At 36.9% G+C, this 15,688-nt stretch overlaps 1 protein-coding gene across 4 annotated transcripts in view; it reads right to left on the minus strand.

The window, feature by feature from the left end:
- Nucleotides 1-15,688, minus strand: part of GABRB2 (gamma-aminobutyric acid type A receptor subunit beta2) — a 162,291-nt gene that overhangs the window by 24,562 nt on the left and 122,041 nt on the right. For all 4 annotated transcript variants that reach the window (XM_032124668.1, XM_032124667.1, XM_032124666.1 and 1 more), the window contains 2 exons: nucleotides 3,416-3,553; nucleotides 2,062-2,214 (listed from right to left, as the gene is read on the minus strand). In XM_032124668.1, the coding sequence (XP_031980559.1) occupies nucleotides 2,062-2,214; nucleotides 3,416-3,553 (291 nt within the window). The remainder of the gene's footprint in view (nucleotides 1-2,061; nucleotides 2,215-3,415; nucleotides 3,554-15,688) is intronic.

Below are 15,688 nucleotides of genomic sequence, written 5' to 3' on the forward strand. Positions count from 1 at the left end.
TCAGTAAAACTTCACCAGACTGCCACGGCTTCTCAAATATGATAGAGTTTTAGTCAGTTCATTTACCAGTTCCCTCAGGACCTGCGGTTGCATCTTATCAGGTCCCATGGACTTGTGCTTGGGATCCTCAGGTTCCTTAGATGGTCTTAAACAAGATCCCTAAAGCAGGTGGTTCTTCATTCTCCCAGTCCCAGCCTTTGCCTTCTGCAACTTGGGCAATGTGTCTGGAGCACTTGTCCATGAGAGCAAGGCATTAAAAAGGCATTCAGTACCTCAGTCTTCTCCAGATCCTGGGTATCCAGGCCTCCTGTTTCCTTTCAGAGAGGACTCTCATTTTCCCTTATCATCTTTTAGTACTGAGGTACCTATAGGAGCTTTTCTTGTTGCCTTTGATGTCCCTGGACAGATTTAGCTCTATCTCAGGGCGTTAGTTTACCTAACCTGATCCCTGGCTGTTCAGACACTTTTTGTGTATGTCTCACAGGCTACCTGACCTTGCTGCCACCCTCTGTAGGCTTCCTTTTTGTGTTTGAATTTTTTCAAACACAAAAAGGAACATCTTGTTCAGTCCTTATCTTGGACTTGGATTTTTTGCATAGCATAAAAACCATTACACCTCTAATAAATTGAGCTCAGTCAAACAAAGAGTAGTTGGATTCCATAAGCGTATTTTTAACCAGCTAAATTGCTACTTTCTGTAATGAGTCTCAGTTAAAAATTACAGGCTCCAGTCACTGTTATCTTACTTTCTTCCAGCATTTTCAGGATGTCTGCAGTCTCAAATTCTTAAGGCAAAATACTACACAGAAAGGTCTGGTAAAACTCAGGTGTATTCTGTAACATTAAAATGTCAAATTCTCAATGGCATATTTTATGGGGATTTACTTATTTTAGTTATACAAGTGCTGTACTGGCAGGAATCAGTCTGATTCAGACAAAATTTGCAGTAGATACAGATATTTATTTTTGTAACAGGCCCGTTATGATGAGGGGCACAGAATACACATAGGACTAATGATGAGATATACCAATACTCTAGAGATTAATTAGGGAAACAGTTTTGCTTTTGGAATGTAAGGTAACAGTAAGGAAAAAAATAATCATAGACTCTTACAATCGTTTAGTTTGGAAAAGACCTTTCAGTGCATTGCATCCAACATTTAACCCAGCACTGCCAAGTTCACCACTAAACCATATCCCCGGGCACCACATCTACACATCTTTTAAATCCGTTCAGGGATGGTAATGCCACCACTTCCTGGAACAGCCTCTGCCAGGGCTGGACAACCTTTTTGGTGAAGAAATTTCCCTTAGGATCTAATCTAAAACTCCCCTGGCATAACTTGAGGCCATTTCCTCTCGTCCTTTCACTTGTGACTTGACAGAAGAGACCAACCCCCAGCTGGCTGCACCCTCCTTCCAGGGAGTTTTAGAGAGTGAGAAGGTCCCCCCTGAGCCTCCTTTTCTCCAGGCTGAGCCCCCCACAGCTCCCTCAGCTGCTCCTCATCAGACTTGTGCTCCAGACCCTTCCCCAGCTCTGTTGCCCTTCTCTGGACACATTCCAGCCCCTCAATGTCTGTCTTGAAGTGAGGAGCCTCACTTTTGAGATTTGAGGTGCAGCCTCCTCCCTCAACATAAGGACAAGTGAACTATACAACCCTAGTAAAACTTTATTTAATTCCTGAAACGAAAAGCAATTTATAATCCATAACACAGTGCTGAATGTGTGTTCTGGACTGCCAGGGGCAAAAGCAAACTAAGTGCATTCTTTTCAGAGAAAAAACAAGCAGCAAAAGAACAACAGAATATGTTGAGACAATTAGGCTAATTTTGGTTACAATGATTATGTAGTTAGCTGATTCAGACATGAAATCACTTTAATTTTTATTTAAATTCTGATGATTTAAATGCTGATTCAAATAATACAAAGCTTAACAAGCCAGACATTAAAAGATCTAACAGATATTTTTTTATTTTCAAATCATGCACTATCCACTAATTCAGAAGCTAGAAAAAGCATTCAGCTAATGCACACTGCATGAGATGTGTAAAAACGCCTACCTAAAGCAACTCTTGCAGCTGAAGCATCATAATTAATCCAGAAGGAAACCCAGGACAGGATAGTGATCAGAATGGAAGGCATGTAGGTCTGCAGAATGAAGTAACCAATGTTTCTCTTAAGTTTAAAGCTGAGAGACAGCCTTGGGTAAGCACCTAAAAGAGAATATTTGGTATGGCCATAATTTATTTGGATAATGCTTAAAAACATTTTTCTTTTCTGTCATTTTGGTTTTATTGTTTCATTCAACACAGAGTACACTCAGAGCTGAAAGATCCAGGATATTCAGCTGCAGAATTTCTACCAAGAATTGGTAATTACATAATCTTTTATGTTAAGGGTACAAGGATGCTCTGGGTGCATATCTGCTGGTAATCATAACATTCAACAACCAACAGCCAAAATACATGTCAGAGCAACAAAGCATAGAAATGCCTCTTCCCTGATAAACTGTCATAGGCCAACTTTAGTGTAACCCTTATCCTAAACTTCACTCCAAGACAGGCAACACTTGTCTTTTGTCATGGGACACCAGAAATATTGTAGTGTATGAAACACCTGTTGATATGGGTGCCTAGAAATCATTCTTCCAGTCCCATTTCTGCTTGATTTTGAAGAATTTGGGATGTACAATCCTTCTATAGTTCCTTCAAAGATGATTTCTATCCATATCTGGAAAGTGAGTTTTGAAGATAATTTTTTTAACATACCTAATGGATTTCTCAAGCAGGTAGAAAACATCTAGAAACAGCACAATCCAACTCTTGCCTCTTTTGAACAATTTCATGTCACTGAAATACGTTAGTTATTTATTGTTTTGGTTTTTATTTCATGAAATCCAATCTGATTTTCTGGTCCTTCTCAGAAAGCATCTTTTCAGCCTTCAGAAAGTCATACACTTGCTAGAATAGGCTAAACTGAAAATCCCGGAACAAGCATTTTAAAGATTTTACATTGAAGACAAAATAATTAGCCTAATACATCCCCAACTTGGCAAAAGGAACATCTAAAAATAGGGAGATAAAGGTTCCTAAATTTCCTACATGCTGGGTTTTTACTTGTTGGGTTTATGGCACAGAGGTGTATAAGTGGCTTAATCCATTTTCATAGGAAAACAGAAAATGCAGCTCATTTGATGAGCCTTAACATGACAGATTACCATGCCGTCTTCATATGTTAATGAATGATGCCTTATACACTAGAGAAGCTGTAATAAAAACTGCTTTCCAAATTCACAGCTGCTGCTCTATTTTATTCCTGTTTCTAAAATTTTTGCTCCTCAGCTGCATACTAAGAATTAATCCAATTTTAGAGGTATTTAAAAGAAATCCCCTTTTTAACTTCCCCTCCACAAACCTGTAGAGAAAACAACATTCTTGGTGATAAGCTTGTAGTCTACAATAGAGAACTGTGGCAGTTCGATCTTTGTCACTCCTGTGACTGCATTATCACCCCCACGCCAGTAAAATTCAATGTCATCTGTTGTATAGCCATCTATAAAAACAGGAATAAACAAGTGAGATACACATCTCTTCTGACATCATGGGGAACAGTTCATTAACTCAAGACATATAAAATATATTTCTAAAATTAAACTATTTATAAGCATACAGACACAGGTCATTCCAAATATAACTTCAAAAGGCAATCCTAGGTGTATTTTAATATTTGTTTCATTTGTATTTTTTTAAAGATATAGTACATGAATGTATCAACAAAACAAACCTTTAAAACCAAATTAAGACTATGCACATCACATCTCTAGATAGCAACTATAGCAAATTCCTATAGTATGTTGGTTTAAGGTAACTTCTGATCCCAAGGCTGCATAAAACAGTGTAAGTTTGCTGTAAGTTCTGTCCCTGAGCTGAAACAACAGCACTGGCAATGTTTAGTTTTTAGTTGTAAACACCAGCATAATTATTTTTCTAAAATGGCTTGAATGCAGTAAAAGACAGGTACATTCAGTGAGGTTTGTAAGAGGCCTTGTAAAAAGCAACTACCGCAGATGCAACAACACCCATCAGTGGCAAAAGAACACCCACAAGAAATCAACCAAAAAAAAATCCCAGCACCCAAAAAACCACCCCAGAATACAGAACATGTTCACACAGTCATAAAACATTTGCATGAAAAAGGAATCTGGGCTCCCAAATGGCAGCTGAGCCAAGTTGCAAGCTCCGGCGTTGGTGTACAGAAATGCTCATGAGACATCAGAAATAAATCTATTGCAAAATCAGGAAATAGGATATTCATTAATGTTTCATTACTCATTAATCTAAAGATTTTTGTTATCGAAAGTTGTAAATAAAATCAACTCAAACACAGAATAATGACTATGACATTTTTGCAAACTGAGATAATAAATACTATATCTATAACCTTGATTTTAAGTTCTCATCCACAGACAAAGGACAAAATTGTATACTAAACACCATTTTAGAGTTCTTAAATACCACTGAATTTCAAGGAATAATGCAAAGAATTTATAAAACTGTTCCTGTGCATCATTAATTTTTGATAATCCAAGTAGAATCCAGGTGTACAGCATTAGCAGAAGGCAAGGAAGTTTGAAGACATGAACCAAATAATCTGCAAAAACACTGAAAAAACCATAAAAAAACCTATCTAATACACACAATTTTAAAAAGTATTTTGGTAGATACATTCCTATAGTATGTTGATAGCAATTCCAGAGTTTTGTATAAGTGACTCTTTTACTTTCCTGTCTGTCTTCAGAAAAGAGGCAGACAGTTTACTTATGTTTCCCTGCCTAGGAACACTTTATGTTTGTCAAGACTCTCTCTAGGCTTACAGAGAGACAAATAAAATAAAATATAAAATAAAATAAAGATGAATAATTATATTGGCTGATCTTGAGATGTAAAAGCAACTTACTGTACTCCATGTTATGAAAAATAGAAAAGAACATCCTTAGAGAGTTTAGAAAGAATTACTTTGTTGGGAGTACCTATGTGACATTGTCCAATTTTGCCAATATTCTGACATCTACCCTGCCCTAGAACGGCAAGTTCCAGATTCTAATACCATTTACTGAACTTGGTGGGATTAATCAAGGTAATTGAGGTAACTAAACTGTTAAACTTCACAGCTAATAAATCAATATTTTATTTTTATTTTATTTCTGAAAAAACAAATGCTAAAATAAGTTTCAGCAGGGAAAAACCCCACCTTTCTTTATAAGAGGAAAAATGTTTATAAAAAGCCCAAATGGCTTTTTATTGATTATATTTTTAAGAATATCTGTTAGAAGAACTTTTTTGTCCAACTGGCTATGAACAGTTTAGCCTTGAACTGTCTAATCACACCAGGGTTCACACAACAGAACTCCAGGATTTATATTCCAGCAGACTGCCAAATGGTTCAGCACTCCCTCTACCAGGAAGACGTGGTTCAGCTTCTCCCTGGATTCTCACAGGCTTAACACTAAGCAAACATTGACAACTACTTAGGAGAGAGGAATGCTTTGATACTCTCACCCAAAAGTTCAAACTGAAGATTCCAAACTCTGCAGCTCTGGGTGGCTTTGGGGAGAACTGAGCAGAATTCCCTGCTGCTTAAGGGACTTACATTGTGCAAATGCTAAGCTGAGACTGACCCAGAATGACAAGACTTGTTAGTAGGTATCAATAAGTAGAATTTCAGGAAGTCTCTTTAAGCTTTCATTAAAATACTTCTCTCTCTCTTCAAAAAGGATAAATTATCCCATTCATTTCATAGCGTGGAGAAGGAGACAAAAGAATATTTCAGTCATCTGCACATGAATGGTCTTGTGTGCTGCTGAAGTACCCAGAGATAACTGGATATAAGTCAAATATCTGCAAAACATCTGCTAAAAGAGAGAACGGGCCTATTCATGTCTCTAGTTTTACAGTAAAGTTCAATTACCTGTGGCTGTAATAAACTCCTTCTGCAGGTATGTGGGATTCAAATCAACTCTACTTACAAGTAAAATTATTTAAAAATCAACCTAATTAAAGTAGTGATAAGCAGTCTAGAAAAAACAATCTGTGATTCTTGACAAGAAAAAAGAAGAATTAATAAAGCCAGTTCAATATTTCTAAATTATCAGACCACATGTTGGTAAAGTAGAAAGGAAAGCATACTAAACCCAAAAGTGTTCCAAATAATCTTCGCAAGAATATGAGTTTAGCACAGAACACTATTTGATTTAGACTGTAACACAACTGTTGGTTTACTACATATTAAATTGTAGCTCTGCTGCCAGCAGAGAGCATCTGATTGATTGCTTTTCCCTCAATCATTTATATATCATCATCAGCATGATTTACTTCATGTTCAGAAAGTTCAATTTCTCATTTCTGTCATGCATCACACACTGGCAGTCAACCAAATCAATACATTGTCCTGGTAATATGGCGGCAATCCTGAGAGAAGCAAAGCATTCTCAACGCCCATTAACAGGGACAGGGAGTTTATCATCCTGCATACATTGAGGAATGACATATGATGAAGCACTGTAGAGGAAAACCAAACAACTAGTAGGACATAAAATAAAAACCCCTTCACCCAGAAACTATAAAAGCACCAATTTTTTTCCAGCCTATTTAAGAGAAGTCAAAAATAGGAAATTCTTTAAATACAAACAACCTAAAATGAAAGCTGCAGCATTACCGACTGAAAATGAAAATATTTAGACGCAAGACAATTATCAGAAACACCATAAAATGGAATAAAAGAGGCAGATTTTTCTGAAAAACTCGGGATTTATCAGGATTCACTGCCTCAAAATGCTGCAGTTTGTACATGACAGTCGGGAAATATTTTACATCTACACATCTGCAGTGTGCACTGTGTAGGAATTCAAGTGGTCCACATTACTGATACTATGGCAGCACCTGGAGACTGAAGATAAGGCATCTGGTGATTTTTTGGAGGGAGGGGAAATGACAAAAACATGCAAAACAGTGAAAATGTGCCTAAACCAAAGGGAGGATTCTGAAGCCATGCCCTAACCTCTCTCTGCTCTGAACTTTCAGCAATTTGTGGGAGCTTGGGCAATGCATGTACACATCCTGCATCACCTCTGAGCTATGGAGAATCACTTCAGCATTGACAAGGAGACACAGGAGACAAAAGGATCCTGCTGGCAACTGTTTAAATCCTACCTCCAGCTGCTAAAGCTTATACAAATAAGTGTTCCTCTAGTTACATCCTCTATCTGTGATTCTGAGCATTGTTAGCATGGAATTATGATGAAGCGCAGTTCAGCTACTTCAAAATTTTTGCTGAGCAGGTCTGGAGACTTGGTGAAAGCTGGAATCACACCACCCCTCTGATCACCTGAGGTATTTGTCTTTGGTCACCAACACAAAACATATGAGAACTCGGTTTACAGCGATTTTGGACTTAAATACTATTACAAAGCAACCATTTGCAAGAAGAACACCATATACCTGGTGGAGAATAATAAAGTTGCATTATACACATGGCATTTTTGCGGAAAAAAAATACCACATATGTACATTGCTATATACAAAAATCTATGGACTCATAGATAGGGAATGAGTAACAAGCTATTTAATTTCTTCTGCTGCTATCAAATGGATTTTCTTTGCCTAGCCACTCACAATATGGTAGCTTCCCAAAATAAAGTGGAGAGAACTCATGTATGATATCGATACCCAAATGAATGCTTTGATTACAAATATATAAAATATTCTTATCTAGCGATTGTAAGACATTAATTTATATAAATGCAGGTCATAGACTTTCAGACTAATTGAAGAACTTGACATCTACAGGCCCCGCAAACTTAGATGAATGCTACAAAGAAATATTAAATTAAGTGATTAATCCTGTTTGTATAAGACTGTATAATACCTTTAGTAGCAATATCTATGCATTTCATATATTTTTAAATATAGAACCATTACTCCCTCCTTTTTCAAGATTTTCTTCAGCAGTTTTGCATTTACACAGAGTAAACAGCAAAATTACTTATAAAATCATAAGCAACATGCAAAGCGTATTTTGGAATTCTGAAACCTTTCAGATCACTCAAACTTGTTTCACTGCATCACTTCAGCCTTTACTATCCATTTATTCATTCAAAAGCATAGTTAGAAAGAGCAAGTTAAAGTGTTTCTTTGAATTTGCAGGGATGTTTAAAGCTGAGGTGCTGAAACCAGGGGGGTGATACAAGGGTGAGTAGGAAAAACAGAGTTTATGTGCCAGAGCAATTGGAAAAAATGTCAGAGCAACTGGAAAAAAGCATATCATACTTGTTTCTTTCTTCTCTTTCTCATCCCCTCTGAATTCTTTCTTCACAAAACATTAAAATTCTTACATTTCACTACAAAGGCTTTTTCTCCTAAGGCTCTGAGGATTTGGATACAAAGAGGATGCACAATTTTCTGACTGCAATGAAATTCAATTGATTTTTAGATTAAATTGGCAACACTTTCAAAAAACAATCATCTTCAAGTTGTACAAATTGCCTCTTACTGGGGAGTAGGGTGGGTCAAAGAAAGAGACAGAAATGTGATGCTGTAATAACTATATACAGCTATTAAAAAAAAGAAAATGTCTTTTGATGAACAAGTGAAATAACAAAATTGATTCCAGGCCTTAGAGTAGGATTTTTATGGTGTTAGCAGAACCAAGTTTAATTTTCGTGTATGTACTTCAGGCAGATTCTTGCTTATAAGAAGCCTGGTAGCTTACAGAACAGGTATCCTCGTGGAACTCATTATTTTTTTTCCCCCTAATGATTTCAGTGAAAATCATCAATACTTTGGAGCTCTTCCTGCAAAATGTTTTCATAAATATATTTCCACTGCTACAATATTTCTAGGAAAAGAAAGAGAGATCAGAAACAAATAGGGAGAACTGTATCCGTGCAATAATATTCAAAAACATTTTATCTCCTAGAACACAGCAATTTCTTGCAATCTTTCTGCTTCCATAAGTTCAGTTATTCCCACCAGTATGAATGATCTAAAAAGTTTGTCGATTCAACACTGTGGAGATCCTGCAAGCCTAAGAGCTCCTCACTCAGCAGAGACAAGAGTCTGTGGAGCAGAATGTGCCTGGTGAAAAGAAGGTCATGGTGCCTGACTGGCAAAGAGAGGGTGCCATGGCATCAGAACCAAGTTCATTCTGGGACTCCAGGGAAAACTGGGTACTCTCTGGGTAGTCTGGAGCACAGATCTTTCCCACATCCTGCACACAAGAACACTCTTCATCTTTTTTCTTCTGATTTTTATGATCCTTTTGTCCTGCAGACCAAGTGCTATGTTTATGCATTAAATATATCCCAGAACACAATAAAGTACAACACATCTGGCTCAGTTTTATTTGTTTAAATGGCTAAAGTCCAGGGATTTCCATCACTATGGAAATCACATATCTAATTTCTGTAGGCAAACAAATAACATTAGATAATCGTGCATGTTTTATACAGTACACAGAAACATGCCATCCCCTATTTCTGCCACAGTTCGTACTCCCTAACCCACTTACTTCACTTAGCAGACGACTTTTTCTGAGGATAAGGTTGACAGCATTATGTCAGCACATTGATTAAGTCTGGATCATCTTGACAGTTATTTCAGTGTAGCATGGTTGACATTAAGCAAATATGTGAGGAAAACATGGGTGGCAAGAGTTGTCAATACAAAGTTAGAGCTAAACATATTTCTCACTTCCACTACTAATAAAATTATGAAGAAAAAACCCCTTAATCTGTAAATTTAAAAAACCAGATTAGTATACATTACACTTCTGCAGTAAAGTTTATTATTTCCTTATTACACATACCACAGAAAAAAAGGAATTCCTGAACACACAAGTAACTATGCAAGTCATGACAAATCTGTCCTAGACATAAAAGACGGGGGCAAGCTTAGTTTCATTTGCTATTAAAAGTGGACTATGGTAGAAAACTGGGAAACTCAATATTAAGAAGCCCAGGATAATGAACTATTTTCTTAAAGCTCAATTTTATTGTCAGCTACACAGAAGAACCAAGAAAATTACTTTCACTTCTCATAATGGTAGATCTTCAAAGATGCAATAGGAAATTGCAATATGTAAACATGAAGATGATACCAATTATTGCTGAGGAAAGCAACATTTAGGCAGAAATAAATTTCTATTTAAATGTGAACTGCAGCTGATGTAAATAGGATAAAAATGAATACATCAATACTTAAGTGATCTATTTCAATGCCATTAAATCACAAAATGAACAGAATTCAAGTGAAAATAACCATTGAGAAAAGACAAGTGCGATCAGGTATAAGCAGGCAGTGGCCTTTTTTCCCAAAGAAATCGACAAAGTGAAAATATAAATTATTTCCTATGTTTAAAGGCTTAAGATTTTACTGCATCATTCACAGCTATTTTCTTACGCATTTCAGTCAATGAAAGCAAGTTAAACAAAAAATAAATATCTTCAATATCACACTGGCATCAAAAATTGCTTACAGGAAAACAAATATTGTTTACCCTAGTTCGTGAGATTTAATCTCTATCAGAGACAAAGCATGTCCCAGAAAGCTGAACTGTGAGATCCACATGGAAGAGCAAACTTGGAATGCCAAGAGACTACTCAAGGTCTGTTTGAACCTTCTACCATGCCCAAACCCTCCAGTTTAAGGAGAATGATAGTGCATGTGCTTTAATAAACATGGCTAAAAATGTTCAACTGAACAATTCAGTAAATGAATGATGCCTCTCATATATTAACTGGATTATTTTATAAAGTCCATAAATTTGCATGGGCAGTCTCATCATTCCAACAATCAAATATGAAATCTCTTCTGTGTTTTTAAATGAGGGATATGTATAAGTAATCATTCAAATAGGAATGTGTTCTTTTGGCATAATATTAAAGCCAACTAGGGTGCAGAGGGAACAATTTTTTGTACTTTGAAGCATATATATATATATACACATGCTGAGTTTTTCAACTGTATTCTGAAAAGATATTTTAAAGATTGATGGAAATGTCTTAACCCTCAACTCTGTGTAAAACTGAACACTGTTTCTGATCTTTGGAAATAATTGTTAGCAACTGTCTTCTACTTTTGAAAGGCCATATTTCAGGAACAGAACTTTTATAGTAAAATGTACATCCACACTGAGTGAGTGTAAATGACAAATTATTTTCTCCTCTCTCCCTTCAGTAAGGACAAGGCTCAGGTAGGGAAAACAAATACTTAAATTTGCACCCTACCATGAATTTCATCACTGCAGCCTGTACTCATCTTCATGATTTGAGCTGATTCCTATACTTTTATCTTATTTGACTACATTAACTAATTTATGCATAGGAAAATTGCTGTCCAAAACAATTATATATGATCTGGAAATTATGAAGGCCATTGAATATCATTCTCTATACACAAACAAATCTCGCTATTTACTTATTTCTGAGAAGACTTAATGAAAAGACTCTGTATGCTGTTTGCTCTTTTATCTGATTTAAGAATTGGTCTTCTTGAAACTGGAAATAGAAATGAGGGGTATATCCAAACAAATGAATCAGCAAAGCATCATCTCCACAAGCTCAATTTTTAATACCTTAGATATGTAAGACCAAATGTTCTAAGTTTCCTGCAACCCACTATCAGCATACATTTTGAATGATGATGTACATTAAAAAAAGAGAGAAAAAATGAACAACATCTGGCAACCTTAACCTTATTTATAAAACTGCATTAATACTCCACTCTGCTTAATTATTCCATAGCTGTATTAAAAATACAAGGCCATAGGGTAAAAAAAGCAATTTGTAGAAGATAGCCCTTCTGGTTTTGCCTGTGCCATTTTTTCAACTTAGAAAAATATTTATTCATTATGATATGTTAGCTTGCAGTGCAGTGTGAGGTAATAATATTCTGAAATATTATTCCATCTTTGCCTGAAGGACATCACAGTATCTAAAACACTTCTACTTTTAGGTAAAGATCTAGTTATGAAGGTTTGGGAACATTGGCCTCATAGACTGTCCAGCAGGAACATGCTAAAACCTGTTATTACCGAGAGTGAAACATCATTAGAATGTAAAAACCCCCACAGATTTTTACACATGTAAAGGTTGGGTTTGGACACTTAACTGAACCTGCAGAAATTAATTTTCTTTTAGTAATGAGCAAGCTATAATGAATGCTCCTTCTAAAGTCACCCACATATATAGATTTGGGAACTTTTTCTTTCCTATCTGGATAAGTCTTCCGTCATCTACAAGTTTTTCAAGGATAATTACATGTACTTTTGATGTGGAGAACTATTTATACAGTACTATGTGAATGAAGTTTATAGGAACTTTAACTATAGACCAATATTGTTAGAACTACATCATTATTTTCTAAAAATTGCAATAGTCCTGTAACATTTCTAGATGTCCTTCACACAGCCTGGTTGGTATCAGAAACCACATTGCTGCCTCCTCAAAATATTTTAGTGGGAGAGCTGTATGCCTCAAGGCTGAGAGGACTTTCCTGCAGGAAACCCTGTCGTGGCACCTCTATCAGAAAAGACAGCACATGTTTGTTGGCGGTATCCCAACTACTTTCCTAGGATGTTGAAAGAGCCCAGAATAAATTCTTTTGACACCCAACCCTCCAGCTTTTAGAAAAGGTATATAAAAAAAAAATATTTGGTGGTTAACAAGACGCTAATGGTTGTGGATGGTTATGCACAACCATCAACAACAACAGCAGTCTTGGGGCCCTCCCCCTGCCATCTGGTCCTGGGAGAGGGGCCCTGGGGGGGAGACACGGGGTTTCCTGAGCCCCTGCTCAGCCTCGTTCCCATTGGTTGTTTTGTGTTCCCCTGCGTGGGCAAGGACCCTCGGGTCCCGTGACTGGAACAGTTCCTTGGCAGAGCCCTGGCCATGCGGCTGGAGAAATAAACATCTCTCTGAAACATCTATCAAGAATCGGTCCTTATATATTCTTTCCACGGGCCTCGTTGTCTGATACATTGTGTTGCAGTATCTGTACTGTAACACAGCAGGAATTGGAAGTGTTTTAGCAGGAGATGGGAACAAGGCCAAAGGAGAATGAAATCTACTTCAGCTCTCTGCATTTGTCTAGCACAGGAGACTAACCCTGAGAGCCTCAAACACACTGTTAAGCAGCTACTTCTGTAAATCCATGGGACATGCAACCTCATCCTGCATTTTTTTCACTAGAAAAGATCATTTGCCCTAGTCCAGTTTAAAGTTTTGGCTTTTATGTACCACAAAGCCATGTTAAATTCTGCTCTATAGGTAGATGGTAAATCCTGTTTTACTCAGTATCTGGTATTCTCCTCTGATCTGCATTGATGTTCCCAGGTACCATACTAAGTTTCATCACCACATTTCAGAAGTTTATAAGTTCACAAAATTGTCTATAACTTCTCTAACATTCACTTTTCTTCTGAGCTGCAACTCCAGGCATTGCTTGAGGCTATGCCTGTTTCATGAAGTAGATGTGACTGAGACAAGACAATGCCAACCCTTAAAGGGACTTTTCCCTGCCAGCAGATTTTAACATACTGTTGACTTTTATTCTGCTTTCCTCTAGCTCTAGTATTGTAACTGTGTCAATATGCAAATATGTATTACATAAGGTTGCCTCTTGGGCTGGAAAAGCAGGATATCTGCATATAAATGTTCATTAAAAAGAACCCAGTACAATATTTTAACATACATAAAAGGAAATCAGCCTCAAATAGAAAAGTTAAAGAACTACAACTTTTTGCTGAGAGCCCCATGTGGACTGCACCTCTCCTGTGTCTTTGAAATAAATACCCTTCTAGAAAAAAAAGAAAGAGAAAAACACATGAATAATACAATAATGTATAATAAACCATGCAGCAATGGAATATGTTATAATTAGTACTTCATAATCACTATACTTTCCTGAAACAACAGCACAGAATCATTCTTGAAGGAGTTATGACTCAAATTCACCTCCAAACTACAAAAAAACCTCCCCAAGAACACCAATGTAATTATTTTCAGATAAACCTACAGTATTCCATACCTGTGTCTGTCTGTTCCTTATTTAAACTGCCTTTTCCCTTACACAGTGACATTCATTCCTAGCTTATCCTTACAACCCAAGGCTTATGTGCATCACACATGCCATTATCTACATTTAAATCCCTATTTTCTAAGTTTGTCTTTCCTTTGCAAGTGTTATTCTCTATATGTCTGTGGGCTTCATGAATCAGAAAAGTTGCTATTTGCAGGGAACATGTTGCTTTAGTGCAGAAGCAAGAAACTAAAAGTACAGTGAGGTCTGTTACCATAAATATGAAAATTGGATTCCTCCTCTGCTCTGCAGCATCCTCGGTGTCCAGGAGGCTGTCACGGCACAGGAACACATCCATGAGGCAGGTATCTAACAGCCACCTTGTAAACATGGTTATCAAACCATTGGCCTATCTGTGGTGCTCCCAACTTTGCACCATTAAATTACTGCTGTACTCTGTTTATGTTACAGGTACACGTATGCTGTAGTATTTTTAAGGAAATATTTTATTACTATTATTGTATAAAGCAAGTATTTGTCCAAAGCTTAAAATGAAAGGCCTCTTATGTGGCAAAGAATAAACGTGAAACAAAACTTCTTTGGAAGGCACTGAGTTGAAGATAGTGATCTCTCTCATTAGAGTTTTATCATGTCCTTCTGTCACAAGTTAGAAGTGGGAACACTGAAAAACTGACCTGTCCCAAGTGGTTTTTAACAGCCACTCTGACTTGGAACATCTCACGGAGCAATGAGACAAATGGAAGGTATGCAAACCCAATGTTTTCCTGGGCACAAGGTCTGTAATAACATCAAATTTGTGTGTAGAGTGGTGAAATAGCTAAGAATATTTTCATTAATACTTTATTAACACTTTCATTACCTTCCCTGTACCAAGAACAGATACAGAAATACAGACAAAGTCTGTTTCTTGCTTTGTAAAGTATCAAGAGCTGTTGAAACAAAAAAATATTTCCAAGTCAATGGGGAAAACACAGGACAATTTTTCTTCAAGGAAACCAGAAACCATCCATGTCTGCAAACCCGTAACAATGCAGTGCTGTTTAAAAATTGTCAGTACAGATACATGTAAGGACAAACCTGAAAGGGATGAACTGGAGCAGCTATCCCTGGAGGCCCATTATACTCTTCATTTGGATGGAAATGTTTGGCCACTAATAATGGTAAATACTAATGACTACCATAAACATAAATGCATATGACCATAAAGAATGGGTCATCCCCAACCACTGGAAAAACAAAGGACCCATATTCCTGTGGTCGCTTTTGTGAATACCAGAAACCCAGCAACAGGAGGATGGAGAGGAGCAGCTCTCTGAGAGGATGCACCACACTCAGTTGTAGTAATTTAAACAACCTCTACACCTCCTCGGGCACACCCTAAACTCTCGTGCAGTTTACTGTATGTACACATGGCTGAAATCACAAAAAAAAACCCCTTCCAATATCAGATTACGAAATACACAAACATCTATAGAACACTTAAAGGACCTAATAATTTTAAATGCTAAGTTTACTTCCAAGGTATTTTTTATTTGTTTTGATTTTGGATGAAATGGAACACACAGAAGGCAGCCTGCCAGCTTAATTACAATAA

Source organism: Corvus moneduloides, chromosome 15, assembly GCF_009650955.1.
Source record: "Corvus moneduloides isolate bCorMon1 chromosome 15, bCorMon1.pri, whole genome shotgun sequence".
NCBI classification, from domain to species: domain Eukaryota; kingdom Metazoa; phylum Chordata; class Aves; order Passeriformes; family Corvidae; genus Corvus; species Corvus moneduloides.